Source organism: Camelina sativa, chromosome 3 (genome assembly GCF_000633955.1).
Source record: "Camelina sativa cultivar DH55 chromosome 3, Cs, whole genome shotgun sequence".
Classification (NCBI taxonomy): Eukaryota; Viridiplantae; Streptophyta; class Magnoliopsida; order Brassicales; family Brassicaceae; genus Camelina; species Camelina sativa.
This window is the reverse complement of record NC_025687.1, coordinates 14,015,562-14,038,428: the sequence shown is the minus strand read 5'-3', so window position 1 is coordinate 14,038,428 and position 22,867 is coordinate 14,015,562. Positions and strand designations below refer to the sequence as shown.

Sequence of the window (22,867 nt, the reverse complement as noted above, 5' to 3'; positions counted from 1 at the left end):
TTTTCTACTTCTTAACTGAGTAACTTGCTAATCATGATGTTAACGATTAATACAGAGATCCTTCTCATATCTAATAAAAATAGTAAATCTTGACGAGGGTAATACAATACGCATGAGTTGAGGTGACGAATAAAAGAACTCAGCATAAACTAAAACCCTCGTCAATGAGTTCAACTAGCGCTTCTCCTGTGAAGTGTTTGAAGCTGCGTGACGAACCAAACTAATCGGTTATAGCGAATGAACAATCTTTGAAAGACTTTATCCCTAATCCTAAATCACATCAGTAGACAAACACAAAACTTCATTTTCTCGTACAGTTTGAGATGTTAAAATCTCTTCCCGAGACATCTCTTTGACAAATTTTATAACTTTGGTAATAAATTGTAAAACTTTTATAAAACATATCGCAAATATATAATATTATTATATTATATATATAATATTATTATATTATATATATAATATTATTATATTATATATATAATATATGTATATATCTATACTAGTATTTTTGCAGCAGTTTTTGCTCAAAAATACTTTTTAGAAAGTTTTTACATTTAGTGCATTGACTTTAATATTAGTTACCAAAAATTTCAAAATTAATTATAGATAAGATTTAAAAAATAAGAAAATCTTTCTACCTCGTTCAAACATAAATATATCATTCACTTTCATTTTTATTTGAATTTATATTTAATTATTCTATAATACATTTAGTTATGTAATACAATTTTTTTGAAACGGAGATATATTACTAAAATATCATTAATTTGGTGTTAAACGGGTAAAACACCATTTCATTATTTTGTTAACACTATTGGTATCTGAGAATAGATATATCTAATTAAATTGATTAATAAATATTATGTAAAAAAAATTATATTGCAGTATTATATAGTTTAAACTTTAAGCCATAAAATTAACAATTATTCTATAAACTAGGTTTTGAATCCACGCTACGCGTGAGTATATTTGATATATTTTGATGAAAACTATATATGATTGATGATAATAGTAAAATATTATCTTATAAAAAATTTAAATTAGTATTAAGGAAAAAGTTAAATTTCCGATATACAGTTTTTTGAAATATAAAAATCATTTGTGTTATAAAATCAAATCTGATAAAAAACAAATCATGAATTTAACTCGACATCCAGGCGAGGCGAATTAAACTAATGACCTCACATATCCTAAACCATTTCTTTGACCACCAGAAAAACAAAACAATTTTATCATCATGAATTTAACTCGTTTTCATATTTAATTGATCGCTACCACCTATGCTTTCGTGTTTTTTATTCAATGTTTTCTTATTATTCATATTCTTTCTTGTCATTTCTATTGTCAAATTTTGTGGTAATCGTCATCATTACTTTTACCGTCTGGTTCTTCGCTATACTCTTTTTCTTCTTCATCCTCGTCAACTTCTTCACTTTCTTCCACTAAAAAACCTTTTTTTTAGACTACCACACAACTTGTTAATCCATCAAACTCCAAGAACAAAATCATTTCTTTTCTCATAACAATAAAAAATAAGATAAAAATAAAAAATTAATAAAAAATATCAACATATCTATAAAATCATACACAAAAATATGTTTTACAGCTCATAAGACATAAAAAGCACAAACGTAGATAAATAAGATAATTTATGTTTTACATAAATATTTATAATATTTTAAACTTTTAAAAGTTTCGAAATATAAATATTGAACCTTTAAAAAAGTTTCAATATTTATAATATTTTAAACTTTTAAAATTTAAAAATTATAATATTTAAAAACTTTTTAAAAGCTAAGGACTTTTAAAAGTTTCAATATTTATAATATTAAAATTTTTAAATATTATAATTTTTTTTTTTGAAACTTTTGAAACTTTTATTTTGATCAAATAAAAAACCGGATCAAACCGAATATACTTTTAAACTTGGATGCGTGACAAATCAAGCTTTCATGCTCATTTGTTGTTGGAAGCATATTAATCTTATTTATACTGGTTCTGAACCATTGTCTAAAAATTTTCTAGCCGATGTGGGATATTGTGCATAGTTCTTTTATATCCATAAATTTAAAATTTTCTTTTTTCTAGAAAATTCTGGAAATTTAAAAATGTTAATGAATGACATGTCAAATCATGATTGGTTGTTTAAAATAATTCTTAATATAGAAAATTCTGGAGATTTTAAAAAATGTTAATTAGTGAAGTGTCTAATCACAATTGGAGGTTTAAAATCCTATGTGGACGCCTTTAAGCTCCTACTTTTTATTAGTATAGATTATAACATATTTAACCAACAAATACAACTTATAATTTAAATGTTTTAGTTATAAATAATTTGTCCCGTGGTGTACCGCGGGTCCTAATCTAGTATATATGTATATACACTACGATAATAAAAAGAGAGACAAGAGGGTAAATGAAGAAAGTTGTTACTTATTCTTCTCTCTTATTGTTGTGTTACTATTACATTGAAGCAAATGAACGTATATATAAAGAAGTTAAGGATAAGAAGATAACAGCAAAATACTACTCGGAACCCAAGTTACACAGAGGGGAAGTATGTGATGGATAATCACAAAAGTAATTATCCATTTTATAAAAGTAATTATCCATCACTATTAACATATTACGTACCGTCTCGTTAAAAACCGTATCATAGAAAAACTGTATAGGATAAAAACCATGATTCAGAAAAGAAAGTGTGCAGTGACGCAATTTCCCTTTAGAACAGATGAGTCTTGTTCTCATTGACATTCTTCTTTAAGGTGGATATTCTGCGTGTTATTTACTACCTTGTTAAAAACCTTGTCATGGAAAAATCCATAAGAATAAAAACCATGATAACGGAAAAAGATTGAAGCCACGTGAATCATCATATTCTCCCCCTCGAAGTATCATCTTCAAAAGATGCATTTAATCTCTGAAGATACATTCTGAATGAAGTAGCAGAAAGCACCTTTGTAAGTAACTCTGCTACATTGCTACTTGAGTCGACGTACTTGCTATCAAATTTCTTATTCTTCTCGAATTTTTGAGCGTAAGAAAGGAATATGTCTTGTTTGTCGCTTTTGGTGTATCTTCCTTTGATTTGGGCGACATATGGAACAATCTTCAAACATTGTTGTTGCCTTTGGTGACTACTTTAGTTGTGTCTTGCTAATGCGTCTTAACAAGCATTAACTAGTTGATGTTGATCGAACCCTCAGTTCGAAGTTCTTTGCCAACATGTTACGAGGCTCCAGTCTTAGGCGGCTATTGGTTGACATTCGGGCATCATCTGAACCATTCTGGATTCTTGATATGGCATATGAAGCACAACTAATTTGGCATGACTTGAACAAGCAACGACCAAATTCTGTCACTGAAACTCTACGAACTCATTGTTTTGAGATATATTTTTATATGAAACGATACAAATTCTCCATCTGCAAAACCAACTAAACCAAACTCGGGGTTCCAAAATATATTAAGACCAAGTTAATCATACATTTGTAATAGAAGATACTTTTTAACTCATCTCAAAATCTACTCATAGAGAATGAGTTATATGTTGCAAAGAGATTAGTAGACAATGCTATGCACAACTCATAAGATATATAAATGCTCGTCAGCATTTATATATGATCTTATATGACTATATATATATATATATGACTTCCTTTAGAAGTGATTAGTATAACATCTATTTCGATAGATATTTAGTTTGGAATATCTGGAGACATATTTGTCTTTCCAAGATCTTTTATTCCAAATATCAAGAATTTTGATGATGTTCAAAATCATCATTGTTAGGAGTTGTCGAGAACATAATTATGATATCATATGTCTTTCGCGATAAGCTCTTTAAGCATTCCATGAGGCATACTTCAAGTCATGGAATCAATTTTATTTGATATAGGGTATTTTAACAAAACATGGCGCGACACACCATTTTTTTATATATCTCTATACTCTTTTGATGCTTCGACCACTAGTCTAAAAGTTATTCGTCTTTTATACAAGTTTAATATAGACTTGGTTACCTCTTTATTGGCCAATATGTATCTCTCTATGCTCACAGAGCATAGATTTATGATCCTCATTAATCACATTTGCGCTATATCATATTATTGTCGACATGCATATCAATCGGTTTCTCTACTCCTCTTGAGGAGTATATTGCTCCTCTTTAGGAGTATCTTGCTGTTCTTTAGGAGTCTATGTGCCCCTTTCTGGGAGTCTATTAGATCTTCTTAAAGAGTCTATCTACTATTCTTTAGGAGTTTATTTGCTCCTCTTTTGAGAGTATAATCTTTTTTTTAATTTGCTCCTTTTTATTTTCGAGGATTTTATTTATCATAGGAACCAAAATAGTCTATCACGTTTCTTATGTGTCAGAGTCTTAGTATGTTATCCGTGAGAGACATATGTTTACTGGAGCATTTTTAGCTGGGATATGAGATTTCTCAGAACTACAAGTTCATTTCATTTATGTGAGAACTACAAGTTCATATTCATTTTTGTGAGGATCAATAGTTATATGAAATCTCATCCTTCAGCTTTTTTCTGCATTTGATTTGCAATATATATTTTGAATAGTGATCTTTTAATCTTTTGAACTTTCAAGTTCATATCCATTATATTCATTTGTTCAAAGATTCAAACTATTCAATGATTCTCCCATAATGACAGAGAGAACTTTTATCATCCAATTTGATGATATGCAAATCTTGCAATACGCACATCTCTAATAAGATGACTTTATATATTTAGAGCGGAGACTCATTTCTCGTATCTATATATTTCATCCTCTTTGGATCATATTTTTATGCTGTTTAGAGGAGCATTTTCAATATATATCACACACCCATAAGATTCAAAATGAGAAATATTTAATCTACAACCATGAATATATAATATGGGAGAAATATTTCTTTATAAATTGTTGGTCTCATAATATTGACTACATGCAAAACTGCATGTTCCATGTTTTGACATGGAGATTAAATCACCAAGAACCGTTATGCAATCTCTTGGGGTTGCGCTATGAACGGGTCATTATAGCTCATTTCAAGAGTGAACATCATGGATGTTCCACTTTATCTCATGCGACATATATATGTGATAAACTAAAAGATATGACTTCACCAAAGTTATATCGCTCTGGGATGTCAAATGCACTAAATTTTATGGACTTATTGTCGATGTGGGATTCCTTGAATTCTCCCCCTTGAGATGTGGGATTCCTTGAATTCTCCCCCTTGAGATGATAACTCTTGGAGTTCATTCATCTCGTACTGAATTCCACTTTAAGATCAACAACATACTGATTTTGGTTATGTGTATTATCTTAGATCCTTATAAATATGTGGGAATAGTATTACCCCTCTCAAGATGATGACTTTCAAATCCATTCACCTTTGACCAAATCTTATTATTAGGTCGGTTATATTTGGGGTTTATTTTGGGGATTTATCAAAGAAATCAAACCACCATATATATACAATGAGCTTATTAAACCAAAAGGATGGTGATTGGACCAACATTATATGATTTTGGAGGCTTAGCCTACCACATAAGTAAGAAGGGGTATACAACCATCGACTCCATAAATAATAAATAGAAATTTAAATGAATTTAAATAAACTAATATAAATTTCACATAAATTAGATGTTACCTGAAAGATGAATGAAGTATGCAATACTTTTAAAAAAAACTTGTATTTTTCCAAACAAATTCTCAATGATTTTTAATATCATTGATTGACCGGGATGACTTGACCAGTAACTCTATGCTTGAAGCATTAGGAAATTTCATATTTACTATCATTTTGACATCTTTGTTTTTGTATGATATAATCATATACATCATACATGTGTGTCTCCAATATGGTCGAACTTGTGATACCATATTTATTTATAGTCTCAACAAAATAATTTTATTAATACAAAATGTCATTAAAACTCCATGAGTTTCTTTGAGACTTTGGAGAACACTAGACATCGATAATTATGAATATGATGTCTTTAGAAGTCAAAGACTAGCTTATCTAGACCTTCCAATTATTTTTGCAACGTCTATAATACGTTGACATGTACTTCATATATTCTCATAAGAGAAATATATTCTTCATTTTAAAGACATTGAATTGTCTTTAAATCGCATATAACACTTATAGTTATTCTTTAATAATAAACGGAACTCAATAAACAAACATAAATTTCAAAAATAATATAAGAGTTATAGCCTTATATATAAGAATTTAGTAGACAACTTTTCTTTGATCGTAGAATAGGCAGAGAGCTTATCATATATAACGATCAATACAGAAAAAGACAAAGCTTTTTTATTTGATCATTAATGAGGCAGAACCTCTATATGTATAACGATCAGTCCGAAAATGACATAGTCTATATATTTGATCGTATAGAAGGCAAAGCCGATCTTTCCGGAAAGGACATAGCCTTTTGTTAGATCGTGAAGGAGGGGCGAAGCCCACCATATCAAATGATCAATTCAAATATTATATAGCTTTCTATATGATGGTAAAGGAGGCAAAGCCTACCATATATAATGATCTATCTATCTGGAAAAGATATAGCTTTTATTTGATCGTGAAGGAGGTAGAGCCTACCATATATCAAACAATCAATTCGGATATAACATAGTTATATATTTGATCGCAACGGAGGTAAAGCCTACCACTTATAATGATGAATCCAGAAAATGACATAGCCTTTATATTTGATCATATAGGAGGCATAGCCTGCCATTTTTAACGATGTTTTCGGAAAAGACATAGTCTTTTGTTAGATATGGAAGGAGGCAAAGCCTACCATATAAAACGATCCATCCAAAAATTATATATGTAGCTTTATGTATGATCGTAAAGAAGGCAAAACCTATCATATATAACGATCTATCTATCCATAAAAGAAATAGCTTTTATTTGATCCTGAAAGAGGCAGAACCTACTATATATATATATATATAACGATCTATCCAAATATGATTTAGCTATAGATTTGATCGTAAAGGAGGCAATGCCTACAAATTATGACGATCAATCCGGTAAAGGCATAATTTTACGATGTCTATAATATTTATGTTCTATAAACATAAATGGAAACAATATGAATTTACTTACCTTGTAAAAGCTCCAGCGGTAAAGACATCATGCTGATAACATGTTATAAAATATAACGCAAATATATAAGATTATTCCGCCCTTCTTTCACGATCTAAAAAAGGCTCTGTCCTTTCCAGAAAGATCGGCTTTGCCTTCTATACGATCAAATATAAAGAATATGTCATTTTCGGACTGATTGTTACAAAGCTGACCAGAGTCCTCCTTTACCCTACGTGCACTATTTAGCTCTGCCTACTCAGATCACACTTTTATTTGTCTATTTTTTATTTGTGATTCCCGTGTAGACATATAGAGGTTCTGCCTCATTAATGATCAAATAAAAAGTTTTAACTATCGTGAAAGAGGCAGAGCCTACTATATATTTAACGATCTATCCAAATATGATTTAGCTATAGATTTGATCGTAAAGGAGGCAACGCCTACATTTTATGACGATCAATCCGAAAAAAAACATAATTTCACGATGTCTATAATATTTATGTTCTATAAACATGAATATAAACAATAGAAATTTACTTACCTCGTAAAAGCTCCAGCGGTAAAGACATCGTGCTGATAACGTGTTATAAAACATAATGCAAATATATAAGATTATTTCACCCCTGTTTCACGATCTAACAAAAGGTTATGTCCTTTCCGGAAAGATTGGCTTTGCCTTATATACGATCAAATATAAAGAATATGTCATTTTCGGACTGATCGTTACAAAGCTGACCAGAGTCCTTGTTTACCCTACGTGCACTATTTAGCTCTGCCTACTCATATCACGCTTTAATTTGACTATTTTTTATTGGCTGATTCCCCAGGTATACATATAGAGGTTCTGCCTTATTAATGATCAAATAGAAAGCTTTAACGATCGTGAAAGAGGCAGAGCCTACTATATATTTATTGATCTATCCAAATATGATTTAGCTATATATTTGATCGTAAAGGAGGCAACGCCTACATTTTTAATGACGATCAATCCGAAAAAAGCCTAATTTCACGATGTCAATAATATTTATGTTCTATAAACATGAATAGAAACAATAGAAATTTACTTACCTCGTAAAAGCTCCAGCGGTAAAGACATCGTGCTGATAACGTGTTATAAAACATAACGCAAATATATAAGATTATTTCACCCCTCCTTCACGATCTAACAAAAGGTTATGTCCTTTCCGGAAAGATTGGCTTTGCCTTCTATACGATCAAATATAAAGACTATGTCATTTTCGGACTGATCGTTACAAAGCTGACCAGAGTCCTTGTTTACCCTACGTGCACTATTTAGCTCTGCCTACTCATATCACGCTTTTATTTGAGTATTTTTTATTGGCTGATTCCGAGGTATACATATAGAGGTTCTGCCTCACTAATGATCAAATAGAAAGCTTTAACGATCGTGAAAGAGGCAGAGCCTACTATATATTTAATGATCTATCCAAATATGATTTAGCTATATATTTGATCGTAAAAGAGACAACACGTACAACTTATGACGATTAATCCAGAAAAAGGCATAATTTCAAGATGTCTATAATATTTATGTTTTATATAAACATAAATAGATACAATATAAATTTATTTACCTTCTAAATGCTCTAGCAGTAAAGACATTGTGCAAATATACAATATTATTATATTATAATATTACACTACTATAATAAAGAGAGAGACGAGAGGGTAAGTGAAGGAAGTTGTTACTTCTTCTTCTCTCTTATCGTTGTGTTACTTCTTCTTCTCTCTTATTGTTGTGTTACTATTACATTGAAGCAAATGAACGTACATATAGAGAAGTTAAGGATAAGAAAATAAGAGCAAAATACTACTTGGAGCCCAAATTACTTAGAGAGGAAGTATGTTGATGGATACTCACAAAAGTAGTTATCCATTTTATAACAAAAACTTTTTTTTTCTTATAGTGAATTTGGAAACGAAACGAAACCATTAGTCGTTAGTCGTTAGTAACATCCTTTCTGTGGACTGACCAGAGATCGAATTGATTAACTTTTTCCCTTTGTTGTATTTTTTTCCCAAATAACATTAAAATAAATTATTTCTGTTTTATTAAAGAGTGCACATAACCTTTGACCGGTTAGAAAACTAAGTAAATAAAGAAAAGATGGCTATCCTAATCATAAGGACTACATAGCTATTGAGGGATCATTTGTTAATTTTTCGCAGCAGCATCTTCTCTCTGGTTCCTCACATCAACTTCATCACACAGTTTCTCATAGAGCCCTTCAAACTTCTCCAGCAACTGCTTCCTCTCTTCTTCATCAGTCACCGCCATCGGATCCACTTTCCACCACGCATCTTCAGGCAACGGCTCCACGGACGCAGCCGCCTTCATCTCTTCCGCTTCCTCTTCACGTGCCTTGTCCACCAAACTGTTGTACAGTTCGCAAAGTTCTTGAATCTTCGCTTTGTGGTGAGCATCAAAGACCGATCGTTGCAAATGAGAAGACGACGAGGAGGCTTCGCCGTTGAGAAACCGCTCCACAACGGCTTGGAAGGATGGACTGCCGAACGTATATGCTTTTCCGGAGCCAGAGTACCCGAGAAATGCAAAGTCGGCGCCGCAGAGAATAGCGAGCTCACTGAGCTTGGTGTAGATACCATTGCGACGCTTTGACAATGTGACCAACCTGTCTTCGTCTTTTTCAATTTTCTTTATATAGATCCTTTGCTTTCCTTTGGTTTTCTTGGAACTCATTTTGGTGGAAAACAAAAAAGATATGAGTTTCTTTACTCAAAAAAAAAAAAGAAAAATGAAGAGAAATTTTAAACTAGTATGTGTTTCTTTCTCTTTTCCTTTCAACTTAGGAATAAAATTTTATGAAGCAAGATTTGGTTTTATATAGATGAAAAAGACTGATACATATTAGATTGCATTAAACTAGTCAATTCTAAGATTGATTTGTCTTTTTCATTCTTTTTCTGTCAATCCTTAGATTAATGTTTGCAAGTCTTGAACATTTATGCTCACTTATGTCAGTCAAAAATTGAGAACATGATATAATAAACATAACACTCATACCAAAAAAAAAAGGAAGTTTGAACTTTGAACACAATATGATAAACTTTGACATCCATACCAAAAAATTAAGAAACTTTTATGTAACAGTGACTAAAATTTATTACGAAAAATCATAGTCAAAGTAAGAAATCAATTATACTTTAGGACCAAGCTAATTCATGGAGCTAAGAAGGGGTTGGTCCAAGCGGTCCAAAATCCTGAAATGGCCAAACCTGCACAAAATTTCACATTCCAAAGATGAGCCAAACAGATCACCAAAGCAAATGCAAATACCGCATTTGAAATGTCGAAAGCGCTTTAATTCGACTTAATTTGTATCATACGATCATATAGTATAACGTTAATGACAAAAAAAAAAACAAAGCTTATACCCTCCAAAGCACTCTGCCTTGAATAAGACCGTATGGTACAGGACCAAAGGTTCTTGAGTCTCTTGAGTTATGAGTATAGTCACCTTGAACAAAGACATGTCCTTTAGGAACCTATAACCAAACAAAAAAACATCCATGGAAAGATCACTTCGCCACAAATCCAACAAACTAACTTCTCTATTTGACAACAACTAATAATGTCGAACTGAAACTAAGCAATCTACAAGGAAAATGTATGTATACCAATAGCATTAACATATCTTGAAGAAACAAAAAGTTTCCAAGAATTGCAACAACTAAAGCTCAATACTGATAAACACCGACATTGCTGAAACTGAAACAACTTGTTTTTAAAACTCTAATCACTCAATTTACCAACTCACTACTACTCTCAAGTCTCAACAGAACATTCATTCACAAATCTGATTCATAAGCAAGAAGAACAAAGTGAAGTGAAGTCAAAGAAAAAAACATAAAACATACCACAATGGTTTGAGATTTATCGCTCTTGATAATCTCACTTCATCTCACTTCATCTCAAAAAAAATCGGCAACTTTATCTCGATTTCGCGAATTCTGAAACTTTGAGTTTGAAGTTGAACTTTTGAGCCAATGGTGTTTTGTGTTAGCTTTGGTATAATCATAACTCAATTTTCAAATCCGGTTTATGTTTAACCGAGTTAAATTAATCAAGAACTGAAATGTCGTTACGTTAATAAAACCCCGGTTTATGGTATGTTACTAAATACCAATTTTCAAACCCGGTTTATTTTTACCCGATCTTTATGTTATTCATTTGCTTTTGTTCAAGTGAGTCATAAAGATCAAATGCTTAACATAGAGATCAAATGCTTAAAACAAGAAGCAAATGAATAACACAGTTGGTCACATACTATTATACTAAGCAAATCACTAACCCTAATTGTTCATTGTCGTAAATGAGTACATTGAAAAGTTAAAACAATACAAAATCAAAAGCTCAAAACAAATCCGCTAAGTACTTGTGCAAACCCATCGAAGCAATACCAAACACAAAACGCAAAATACATAGAGAGAAATAGAGAGAGATTCAACGTTAGGTAGTAGATCCCATCCTGCAAGAGGAAGAGAGGAGAGAGTGGGAGGAATAAAGAGAGAGAGGTCCAGATAGCGCTGGACCTTATTAACCTCCCAAGAAACAATATGCAATGGAAGAAACAGATATCGGAAGCATTCAAGATTGGTTCGAGTAATGTCCAACGCCAAGTTTCTGAGCTTCGAATTTAAGTGACTTGAGGTACTGAACAGCTTCATCAAGAACGGAAGCTGTATTCATCTGTTCTCCTCCCGGAACAATTCTCCTCAACACTCCCATCATTTTCTTCATTTTTCTCCGTCCTTTCCCATCATTGTTACTACTAGCACTGCCTGATAAACTCTGCTTCCTTGAGTTGTTGTTGCTGTTGCTGTTGTTGTTGTTGTTATAACCATAGCTGGAACAACAAGATTCAGCTGAGCTGTTTCCATAATCCCTGTAAGAATTACGAGCAGTGCTGACCTCTTCTGAATCACCTTCCTCATGACCTTCATTGTCATCCTCTTCGTAATCTTCATCTGCACTCAAGAGTGCATCAATCTCATTCGGATCCTCTTGATGAGAAGAGGAAACTTCTTGGTCGTAGTTACCATAATAACTTCCCCCAGCATACTCGTTCTGATATGTCGAAGCTCCATACTCGTTCTGAAACGTCGAAGCTAATGCGTTCAATGATGGGTTGTTCATGAGCTTATGAGTCAGCTCAGGATGGTACATCACTTGGCTGTGGTCGTATGTTTGATCGAAGATGACAAAATTCTTTGGACAGACCTCAGACGGTTGGAGTTCAACACCATGGTATGGCAACTTTGCGCATGGTGGGAACAAAGCATCAAAGGATGACCCTGATGCATAAGGGTTGTGGTGCATGTTTCTGTCACCCACTTCATCTGAGAAGTGAGGATACTGATTGTTGTTCTGCATCAGAAAACCCCGTGCAAAGGTAAAATGTGAAACACACAAAAGAGAAAAAAAACAAGTTGTACACCTCAAACTTGCAAGCTGCTTCAAAATTTCTACTAGGGATTGATTCGCCTTTGTAAGCTTCCAGCTGCTCAGTTACTACTAAACTAAGTTGACAGTCGAACACAAATGCTAGATCAAGTTATGGCCATCATACTAAAGATCTCACGAATTTTCCACCAGTGCCCTTACTCCCCAACAAACCAGAAGCTCCCCCCACAGACAGCTCTTCAGAAAACCAGACTCTGTAATACCTCACAATAATTCTTTCGAAATCAAAAGTAGATAGCCGCCCAAAAAAAACAAATTCTCGAAAACTCCAAACGACAGACTACGTTACAGGCTTAAGCAACTGTCTGAAATATTCAGCCTGCAATGATTAATAAGAAAAGGTTGAAAATATCAGACAAATTATGGTTTAGACTAAACATCTATTAGACTATTCACATACAATCAAGAGGAACAAAGTTCTTTTAAATGACATAAATGGGTGTTGCCTAAGCGTTAAAAGTGTTAGGAGAAACAGTAAATCAAGGAGAGGCAATGTTACCTGGCAAACTTGAACGGATTGGTAATTAGCAATGAAACATGTAGTCATCATAAAAGTTCCTATTTCCTTCAATGATCGGTTTCCCTTCTTGTTTACAACAATGCACATTCTCACACTAACCAGTAAAATAAGCACAACAACAAAGAGCTATTCCGGATTACGGAAACAACACCTGCAAAACAAGAAAGAGGACACCAATTGTTTTAACACAAGAAGCTAGTAAATAAGGTGGCAATGAAGAAATTTTTTCCCACATGGCACCATCAATGCAAGAAAGAAACCAAATTGTTACATTTGTTAAGATAATCAGTTTTGTGAAGGGTAAGTGCTTAATCAAGAGGCAAAAGAAAGACTTGACATGAATGGCTTAGTAATAATAGCAAGCCAGAAATATGGAATAAAATTAAAAAAAAAAACACACAGACGAAGCTGCTCACCTGACAGGAACAAATTTACAGAATAACGAGGAAAAAGACAACCAGACGAGTGCAAGTCCTGTTGAAAAACATGAAGAAGGCTGTCCACGGCATCTTTGGTTCTTCCACTATTAAAACTTCAGTTTTTAAGTGTATCCAATAACCGTTCCTCTTCTCACAAACTGCACAAACAAACAAACAAATTAGGACCAACAATTCTATTCAAATATTAGTAGTATATGAAGTCGAAAGGCACTAACTTCGAGGTGGAATAACAAACAAAAAGAAAAATCAATTGGAAAACAAAACAGACTGAGTTACTAAAACATGGGAAGTGTCTAATTCCTGATTCAGAAAGAGTACAACATTATGCATCTGCTGCGGACAATAAACAGTAACATAGCAGCATGACAAAAGACATAAACAGTCGGATCCACGATAAAATGTTTTTCAATCCCATAGTGATCACAAAGCAAAATAAAAAAACAACTCTGCTTAAAGAAAACAGAACACGTAGACGAAACAAAACATCAACAAAAAAGAGTTTGACTTGTCTAAGGGAAAAGATCGATCATGAATAGTTCAGAATAACACGAAACAAAGAAAGAACAGAACATTCAATAGCAAAAGAAAAATCAAATTTTTAGCAATCATCTGATGAGGAAATAAACCATAAAAATAGCTAACTGAAGTAATCCAAACGACCATCAGAGTAATACGAGAAACCAATTACAATAAAAGTCAGAAATTGCGGCGGCAGGAAACAACATACCGTAGAAGAAATCAAAAACCCTTTGGATGAAACGAATCGATGATGCGTAAAAACTTAAGCTTTTTTGTTTTGAAGGTTCTGATAAAATTCGGGAAGACTCTCTCTTTTTTTTTTTTTTTTTAATTGAGCAAGAGAGGGAGAAGAAGAAGACGATCTAATAGAGAGAAAGAGAATGATGATGATGTGTGGCAAAAATAAGAAGAGAGAAAGAAAGAGAGAGAGAGAGAGAGAAGGGGAATGAAATAAGGGAAGCAAGTGACAGAGAAGCGTGGCTTTCTTTTTCTGGTGCGGTTTGTTTGTTTTTGTTTGGTTTGGTTTAAATCACTCACACACACTCACCTCACTAGTCACTCATCTCACTTACATCGTCTCTTTTATATATATAAGTATTTAGTATTTTTTTTTTTTACTTAATTATTATTAATTTACTTTCACGCTTTTCGTGCGTGAATCTATAATAACTTGTTTTTTTATATAAAATGTGTAAGCAAAAAAGATGTTAAACTTTTTAGTGGGAATTTTTGGAGTTATCAAAACACGATTTTGCACTCCCTTGTTTCATCCAAGATAAAAAAAAATACACAATCTTGGACAAAATTCATCTTTTTACGAGTAATATATACATTTAAAATTAATTCTTTATGAATTTGTCATTTTCATGATAATATTTACTGATTTTTCTGTTTTGTTTAAAATTATATGGATTTACGATTTTTTTAGGTTACAAAAATACAATTAAACATGTGTCAAACTCGTTATGTTTTGGGTTTAATCAATTTTATTTATTTTTTTAAGTTTAGTATTTGTTATAAAATATGTATTTTAGCAACAAAAAAAATCATAAATGTGGATATTTTAAGTGTTAAAAAATGGGAAATCTATCATACTTTAGCAAAATGACATTTTCGTAAAAATTTTCTTAGATCATTGCATGTTCTGTAAGAATCTCCATAATTAAATCCAAAAAAATAACCATCTAATAATTTATAAAAAATGTTGTTTCTTTATATTTTCTTATGAGAATCCAAATTATGTAATGATGGAATACACTAGGAGGATGACAGTGTAAAACCCATGTAAATCACTATGTCGATGGTTTTTTTTTTATGAATTGGAATACATACATTAGCAATAAGTTTGTAAACAACAATAATAATATGAAAAGATGTGTTAGTGAGTGTAGCATTTGATGAGTATAAAATAAAATATAAGTAGTAGTAGTAAGGAATAGTGGTAATGGATGGGGGAGCACGCGTGAGGGGATGGACAGAAGAGAGTCAAACACGGGGTAGTGTGAGCCGTTGGATGAAACAAAATTCTCGAATGGTTTCCGTTTAATGCGGGCATGATGGTGACCGTAGGATTGCTCCCTTAGCACGCGTGAAAAGCCTTTTTGTTTTTGTGGACCTCCACCCAAACCACTCTTCTTTCTTCTTCTTCTTCTTTCACAACAACAAATACTTGTAATTTTTTAGACGACACTCTCTTCTCTCTTGGGGGCTCTTGTCCCAACCCATACTTCCAAAGAATATACTTACTTATTTCCAAACCAAACTCATCATTCGTGTCCCTCCTACACATTGATTGAGCTGTAATAATAAGTTTTTCTTTTTTTTTTTTTTTAAAAAAGAGAGAACTGAGAGAGAGCTGTAATTTATGTTTGGCATGCGGATTTGAGTAAAATATCTTGTGTTTTTGTTTTGGCCTAGCACCACAAACAAGAAAGTAAAAATATTTGGTGAAAAAAGTAGACATTTGGCTGCAATAAGCCAGTAAATATAACGATGACTAGATTTTAATCCGCGGTACACCGCGAGACAATTTTTTAAAAAATAATAAGATTTTTTTTTTATATATATTTAGTTTGTTTTGTTTAAGTAAATAATATTTTTGTTTGGATTGTCAATTATTAGAACAATAATAGGGGAAATAAATATATAAATATGTAATTTATAAGCTATTGTCGGATTAAGTCTCAATTTTACCAATGATTTAATTGTTTTACTAAGTTTTAGTTAAATTACTCTGATTTAATATGTCTAATATTCTTATATTAGTGGTATTGACCAAATAATTAAAGGAAGATTTAACCCGTGTTTCAAAACCGAATTAATAATATTTTATATTTATACTAATGTTATTTCAAACCGCCATGTTAATAACATGTCCCGCTATATAACAACAAAGCGTCATATTAGTGGTTTAACTCGTGTTTCAAAACTGCATATTAGTGGTTTTGGTTGTGTGTTGTGTTTTGTTTGTGAAGTTGATATTTATACATGGAAAATGCTTGATGAGCAAGGAGTTTACGATCCATAGCAATAAAAGAGAGATTTTAGTGTTTTCCTATTTGAGTTGATAACATTATCGCATAATAATATTCAGTTTCTTAACACGTATATTTTATATTAAATGTTTTTCTTGATGCTAAAGTTAAATATACCCGATTATTGAGTTTCTAAAGTTGGGTTCTCGTTTTTATGAACTTTATTAACGTTATAATAATTATTGTGATTGTAATCATTTGTTACTCAAACTCGGTTGTGTCATTTAAATTTAAGAGATCATACAGTCTCTAAAGATCTATTGAAATAGGTTTTTAGATTTTTGTGGGATTAAAAATTTAATGCGTAGAGTTGTTTTGGAAAAATTGAAATGTATAGATGTTGTCAAGCTATTTATGGCAATAAATGTATCAAATTAGGTCGATTTAAATAGTTCCATTAAATGAGTTTCCAGGAATTATTATTTTAGTAAAATAGTTCGGGGTTAATGTTGTAAATAAAACAAATTAAATAAGCAAAACTTAAAGGGCATAACACAAAATGTACTTCAAAAATCAGATTCTCCTAATTATTATCTAGGATTTAACCCGCGGTACACCACAGAATAATCTTTTATATATAATATAATTTAGTTTTTATAGTTTTTAATTTGATATTAAAATTAGAATTTTGATTTTGATTTTTTTTTGTAAATTTGACCTGTAATATATGTGTAATTTAGTAATTTAAACTGTAGTACATGGATTTATTTTATTATATATGTGTAATATATGATTTCAAATTATTAGTGTTTTTAGATTTAATCTATGGTAAATGACTACATATGTAATTTTTTAAACTCATGGTACATTGCAAAATAATATTTTATTTATATATATAATAATTTAGTTACCTTTTAATTGTATGATTTAGATGTTTAGTGTTTTTAGATTAAACTTGTGGTACATATGTAATTGAATATATAAAAAGGATAAAAACAAATCTATTTACATCATCGTATATGGAACTAAAGCCAATACTAAGAATGGGCTAATGTCGATTATGATCAGTTCAACCAAGTTTTCTTTTCACTTTAGTCATATTTTACAGTAAAAATTATTTAAGAATATATGTAGTTATAATTAATAAATAATAATCAATATGATTTTGATATTATGCTAATCAAAATAATTTGCAGAGAGAGAGAGAAATAGTAACAATCCAAAAGAAATATATATTAATTGTGATTTAGATTGGTTGATATATTTAGTTCCAATCTTTATTTTAATTCGGAATTTTCACTATGATATGACTATTTTTTCTTCTCCTAAATTAAAAAAAAAAATTATGTATTCTAAATTTATTTTTAAAAATCATTATCGGTATAGATGCAGATTTTTGAGATCTTTTAATTCTAGTTGTGTTGTTTTAATCTTAATAACTAATATTAATTATGATAATTCTTGTTGTGTAAATAATTAAATAGAAAAATAATGATACAATATTAAAGAGAGTATGCTTATTTTGTGGTTTATATAAGGACAATACCTTTTCAAATAATAGAGGACCGTAAAACTTAGTGAAAAGGCAAATACAATTTTTAAATTTTTGCCTTTTTGGTTAGTATGTTATGGTTAGTATGTTTGGTTGTTATAATAATTGGTAGATTATAAAACGAAAAAAATAAGATGTACTGCTGAAAAAAAAATGAAACAGAAAACTTTATTCTATTGATATAATAAGCAAAACTATATACATCATGATAGAACATGGATTCATCTCTTAAAGATGAGAGTGACTCACTTACAACGAATATTAAATAACATCAAAAGCAAAAGAAAAAAAAATAAAGAAAACACAAAACCGTTTTCATATATTACTGTAATGTTTACTGAAAAAAAAAAATACTATTGTAAGGTTTCTTTGGTGGTTGTAAGTATGTTTGGTGCATTCTCCATTAGGTAGTGAGAGATTATTTATAGTATTTTAAAAATGCATTCTGTGTGATATGAAATTAAGACTAAATTGGTGAGCATGCAAAAAATCATTTAAAATGTCATGAATGATCTTTCAAAACGTGAAGGATTTAAGGTGTATTTATGGAATATACCATTTATTAGTTTTATATGTTAAATTTTAAATTTACTTTCCATTTAGTTTTATATATTGATTTTGTGTACCATAGAAATTGGAAATGAATATTGGATTAACATAATTATTATGATAACATTAAACGATGAAATCTATATTTGAAGTATTAGGAATATTATTCGATTTTAATGGACTGTCGATTTTACGTATTCTAGTTTTTATTATTTTGGAAAACTTTCTAGGGATTAATTTTGTAAAATTTAAGTTATGCACTCATTTAAAGAGAGATTTCAGAAATCAATGTTTTATTAAAACAAAGATTTCTTCGGTCAATATTTACTTTACAAATAAGATATATAGACAATTAAATATTTGTCTTGGTGGTGTCATTATGGACGTCTTTGGAAATATGAATTTAATAGGTTGATAATTATGCACTCGACTTTAGTACCATCGAGATTTGAACAGATTGTAGTAATCAAATGTGAAGGATTACGTACTTAAAGGGCATAACACAACAATAAAATCTGATTTAATAAGTCTAATATTCTTATATTAGTTTCAATAATTGAGTTAAGTAGAACTGTTTATTTTAGGAAAATCTGTAGGAGTTAATTAAGTAGAAATATTATTTTAAGAAATTTTGTAGGGGTTAATGTTGCAAATAAACAAATTAAATAAGATAAATTTCAAGGGCATAAACCAAAATGTACTTCAAAAATGTTAATATAGATTAAAATAACCGTGTAACTACATATGAATCGTGTGGTTTAATTAAAATCATGATTTGTACAGTGTTAGCTTCAAAGGAAACGATGCCATATACTACATAGTTTTTGAACTTAGAAGCAATAAATGTATTTCTTCTCCACTTGGTTTCATTTAATTTTTAATATATTGCTTAATGTTTGATCTGATGATACATGTTCCTTTCTAAATCCATCATTATGTTTCTATTCCTTCTTTTTCGTATTTTAAATTCATAAGATTGAAGTGGTATTTTAAAAAAATATAAATTAGATTATGATTATTTGTTACGACATTTTGATTTTAAAAAACAGATTGTAGGACACTTGAACAATTTGGAACTTTGTTATCAGTGTTGCTAGAAGGACCGAACCAATACAATTCATTCCACAGACATTAAATCGTTACTAACCGAAGCATTGCTCCAAAAGACAAAAGTGTTTTTTCAAACATCAACAAAGAGGCATTCGTTTTATCGGCCTTATTTTTTTCTTTTTCTTTTTTTTTTTTTTTGGGTAAAATCGGCCTTATTTAGAAGACAAGAATCTAAAGCAAAACATTTTTGGTATGAGAACATCCAAGTGCCAAGTGAAAAAGATTGAAAAAAAACTAAGAGGGGTTATTGGTTCTATGATTTTAATGGATCTGGAAATCAAAACAAAAATCATGTGTTATTCAATCATTGATTTTAAAATACTTATCAAAATTATGTGTTATTGGTTCTATGATTTACAAATACTTACTAAACTCCCATGTTATTCATTTAATGATTTGTTTTTGGATTTCAAAATCCACATTATGTTTTAAATGGATTTGAATAGAATTGAAAGTGTAAAATAGAATGATTCAAATTCAAGGATAAAACATGTTATTTCAAAATACATGTATTTTGATTTTTAAAATTTATGATTCCATATGGATTTAGAAATCACATCTCCAATAATAGCCCCTAAGATTAAAAACAAGTGAAGAGAAGTTATAACAGTGTATTGTGTTTGTTAAGATTACAATAGCGTTTTCCTATATCATCCAACTATCCAAGATTTAAACTATAAAGGACTAAAACCTTCCAAACAAAGAAATGTCGAAGTTTCTACTTGGATAGAGCATTCTGACACATAAATAAAGTATAGTATTTTTGTATTTGTGACTTGTGATTCTTTTCCAACGATTTTTTTTTAAATAGCAAGAGGATAGTTTGGTTTAAGAAATGTTGTGTAGTTTACTCATAGTTTTTTAACTGTTTTAACACGAGTCTTATTTTGTCTATTAATTTTTTTTTTCAAAATAATATTTATTTTCGTTACATAAACATATTATCTATTAAATTAGAATACAACATCATAAAAAAATTGCATATTCTGCGTAATTATTTACATGTTAAATATCAATTTATCTATTGACAAAAGTACCAAATGAATACATTACTTTTAGAGTGATATTTTAAAATAATGTGTTACATTTCACCAACGTTTTGTTGGTACGTTTTTGCCATTTTCTAATCACACTGCCATTTACCTATACTCATTTCGTTTCTTATTATTCACCTAATTAATTCCAGATGATTCGTATGTATTTATAACTATGTTAGAAAACTTTTTTGAATAAATATTGGCCATGAATGGGTTTTATACGAAAAAAATTGGATATCCTATTCGTTTTTCTTCTATCTTTTTTGTTTTTGTTTTTATAATGTTACAACTATCCTTGTGTTTTTTGTTTATATAGAAAACTAAGGAATTCTAATCGTGAGCACTAAAAGATGATCGACTTGTAAGGAAAGGGAAAATTAGTGTTTCGGAATGATCTTTGGTTAATGGCAAAAGACCATTTGCTCATTTTAGTGACAAATATCCAAAAGTCTTTAATTGCCGAAGAAAACCCCTTAATGCATTGCTGACAGAAGCCATTTACTACTAACAATTTGCAATTTAGCGTTGACAGAACGCCTTGTAGTGCTATATAGGAAGGTTCTTTACCTTCTTTAGTGCTGTGAATAGAAGAAGGTGGTCTCGATGGCTAACTTCTAACTATTTTATCATCTTACTGTTGGAAATCGAATGCATCAATTTTTTTTATAAAAAAATACACAATCAGAATAATAAATTATGATGTTTTGATAATTCCGACCACTTGAATGTTCGAAATATACATCACGAGTTGGATAAGATGATTGATGGGTACGTTGTCATCATCATATTATCCTACACTCTTAGAAATTGGAAGCCAAAACAAAGAAACTTTAAAATTGGAGTCAGTACATCATAAGGTCGAATAATGAATTATTATGTTTTGACACACCAAAGCCTAGGTTAGGTACTTGAGTTTACGTTGGTGAACGTCTAAATCATCACATAAATCTCACATACAAAACATTGATGCCCATCGATATACCCCTAAAGAGATCTAATTAGGTGACACAAAATCTCATACGTCAGCTTTGTCATAGGGCCATGTAAGTTTTGAAACACATTCATTATGTTTAAGATGTTAGACTGACTTGCATATAGTGTGAGACATTGTAAAGTACAACGGCTAGTCTTATTGCATTAAAATTGTTTTGATGCGTATAGGTATAGAGTATAGGGGTATATCATCATGTTTATTGCTTTGATCTTTTAGGATATCTATAAATCGGCATTAGAATCATCTGCATGTTAGCATTTAGACTACAACATAATTTTGGAATTGTGGCACAGTGATATACTAACTTTGGATCATATTCATTTTTTTTTTGGACAAAACTTTGGATCATATTCATAAGTTATGATTACAGTAGAAAATATGAGAGCTTTTATATATCATTGTTTCTAATAAGGAGGGGATCCAACATCGAGCATGGGATTATGCTTTATATAAGATTGAACATCAAGTGACCACAACTCTAACCCTCAAACACTACACACCCCTCACGGTGGAAAGAAACATTCGACCTTAAGTAGAAAGTGTTTCTCTTTCGTTCATCTCTTGCACCAATTTTTTTTTGTCTAGGAACAATCCTCCCAACCGCACTTGCCTCCTAGAAGGCTATAATGGTTCAAATCCCCCTCCTCAGGGATAGTCTTTAGCTTCTTTTCTTTGAAACCATTCTAAACTCAGCCAAAGAATAGATTGAGTCTCAAATCACTTCTTAATCAAGTCTATACATGTACTTACCCTCTCCTATTGTAAATGAAACCCAGATTAGTCACATTACATCTTCTAATTTGAACGTTGAAAAAGCTATTGTTGTCCTCCTAAACATCATTTGAACTAAATCATTGCATACCCCAAACGGAAAGTGTTACAACCTCACCCTCGAGATCACCCAACACAGACTTGTGTTGTTGTATGCAACAGAGAAAGACAATATTTTAGAAAAGACACATAGCTTTAATGAGTTCAGGTATCGAATGAGTACCCTACGTCTCGGCTTGACGTCAAAAGCAATTCACTAGTATTTTTCTTTTGTTATGTTACA

At 30.9% G+C, this 22,867-nt stretch overlaps 2 protein-coding genes and 1 long non-coding RNA gene across 3 annotated transcripts; all 3 read right to left on the bottom strand.

Annotated features, from left to right (window-relative positions):
- On the bottom strand, positions 9,223-9,902 carry LOC104777025 (agamous-like MADS-box protein AGL62). Its single transcript, XM_010501212.2, has one exon. It carries the CDS (start codon positions 9,832-9,834, stop codon positions 9,289-9,291), a length of 546 nt encoding a protein of 181 aa, XP_010499514.1. The 5' UTR covers positions 9,835-9,902; the 3' UTR covers positions 9,223-9,288.
- Positions 10,316-11,041, bottom strand: LOC104777024. Its single transcript, XR_766198.1, has 3 exons — positions 11,013-11,041; positions 10,530-10,640; positions 10,316-10,370 (listed from the first exon to the last, which is right to left on the bottom strand). It is a non-coding gene; the product is annotated as an uncharacterized LOC104777024 (long non-coding RNA).
- LOC104777023 (transcription factor bHLH144-like) lies at positions 11,403-14,639 on the bottom strand. The gene is made up of 4 exons (XM_010501211.2): positions 14,306-14,639; positions 13,555-13,715; positions 13,118-13,289; positions 11,403-12,937 (listed from the first exon to the last, which is right to left on the bottom strand). The coding sequence occupies exon 4, from the start codon at positions 12,526-12,528 to the stop codon at positions 11,743-11,745; it is 786 nt and encodes a 261-aa protein (XP_010499513.2). The 5' UTR covers positions 12,529-12,937; positions 13,118-13,289; positions 13,555-13,715; positions 14,306-14,639; the 3' UTR covers positions 11,403-11,742.

Bases quoted from the DNA above. Each gene is read 5' to 3' on its own strand.
- LOC104777025 (XM_010501212.2), bottom strand. From the start codon at position 9,834: ATGAGTTCCAAGAAAACCAAAGGAAAGCAAAGGATCTATATAAAGAAA.
- LOC104777023 (XM_010501211.2), bottom strand. From the start codon at position 12,528: ATGCAGAACAACAATCAGTATCCTCACTTCTCAGATGAAGTGGGTGAC.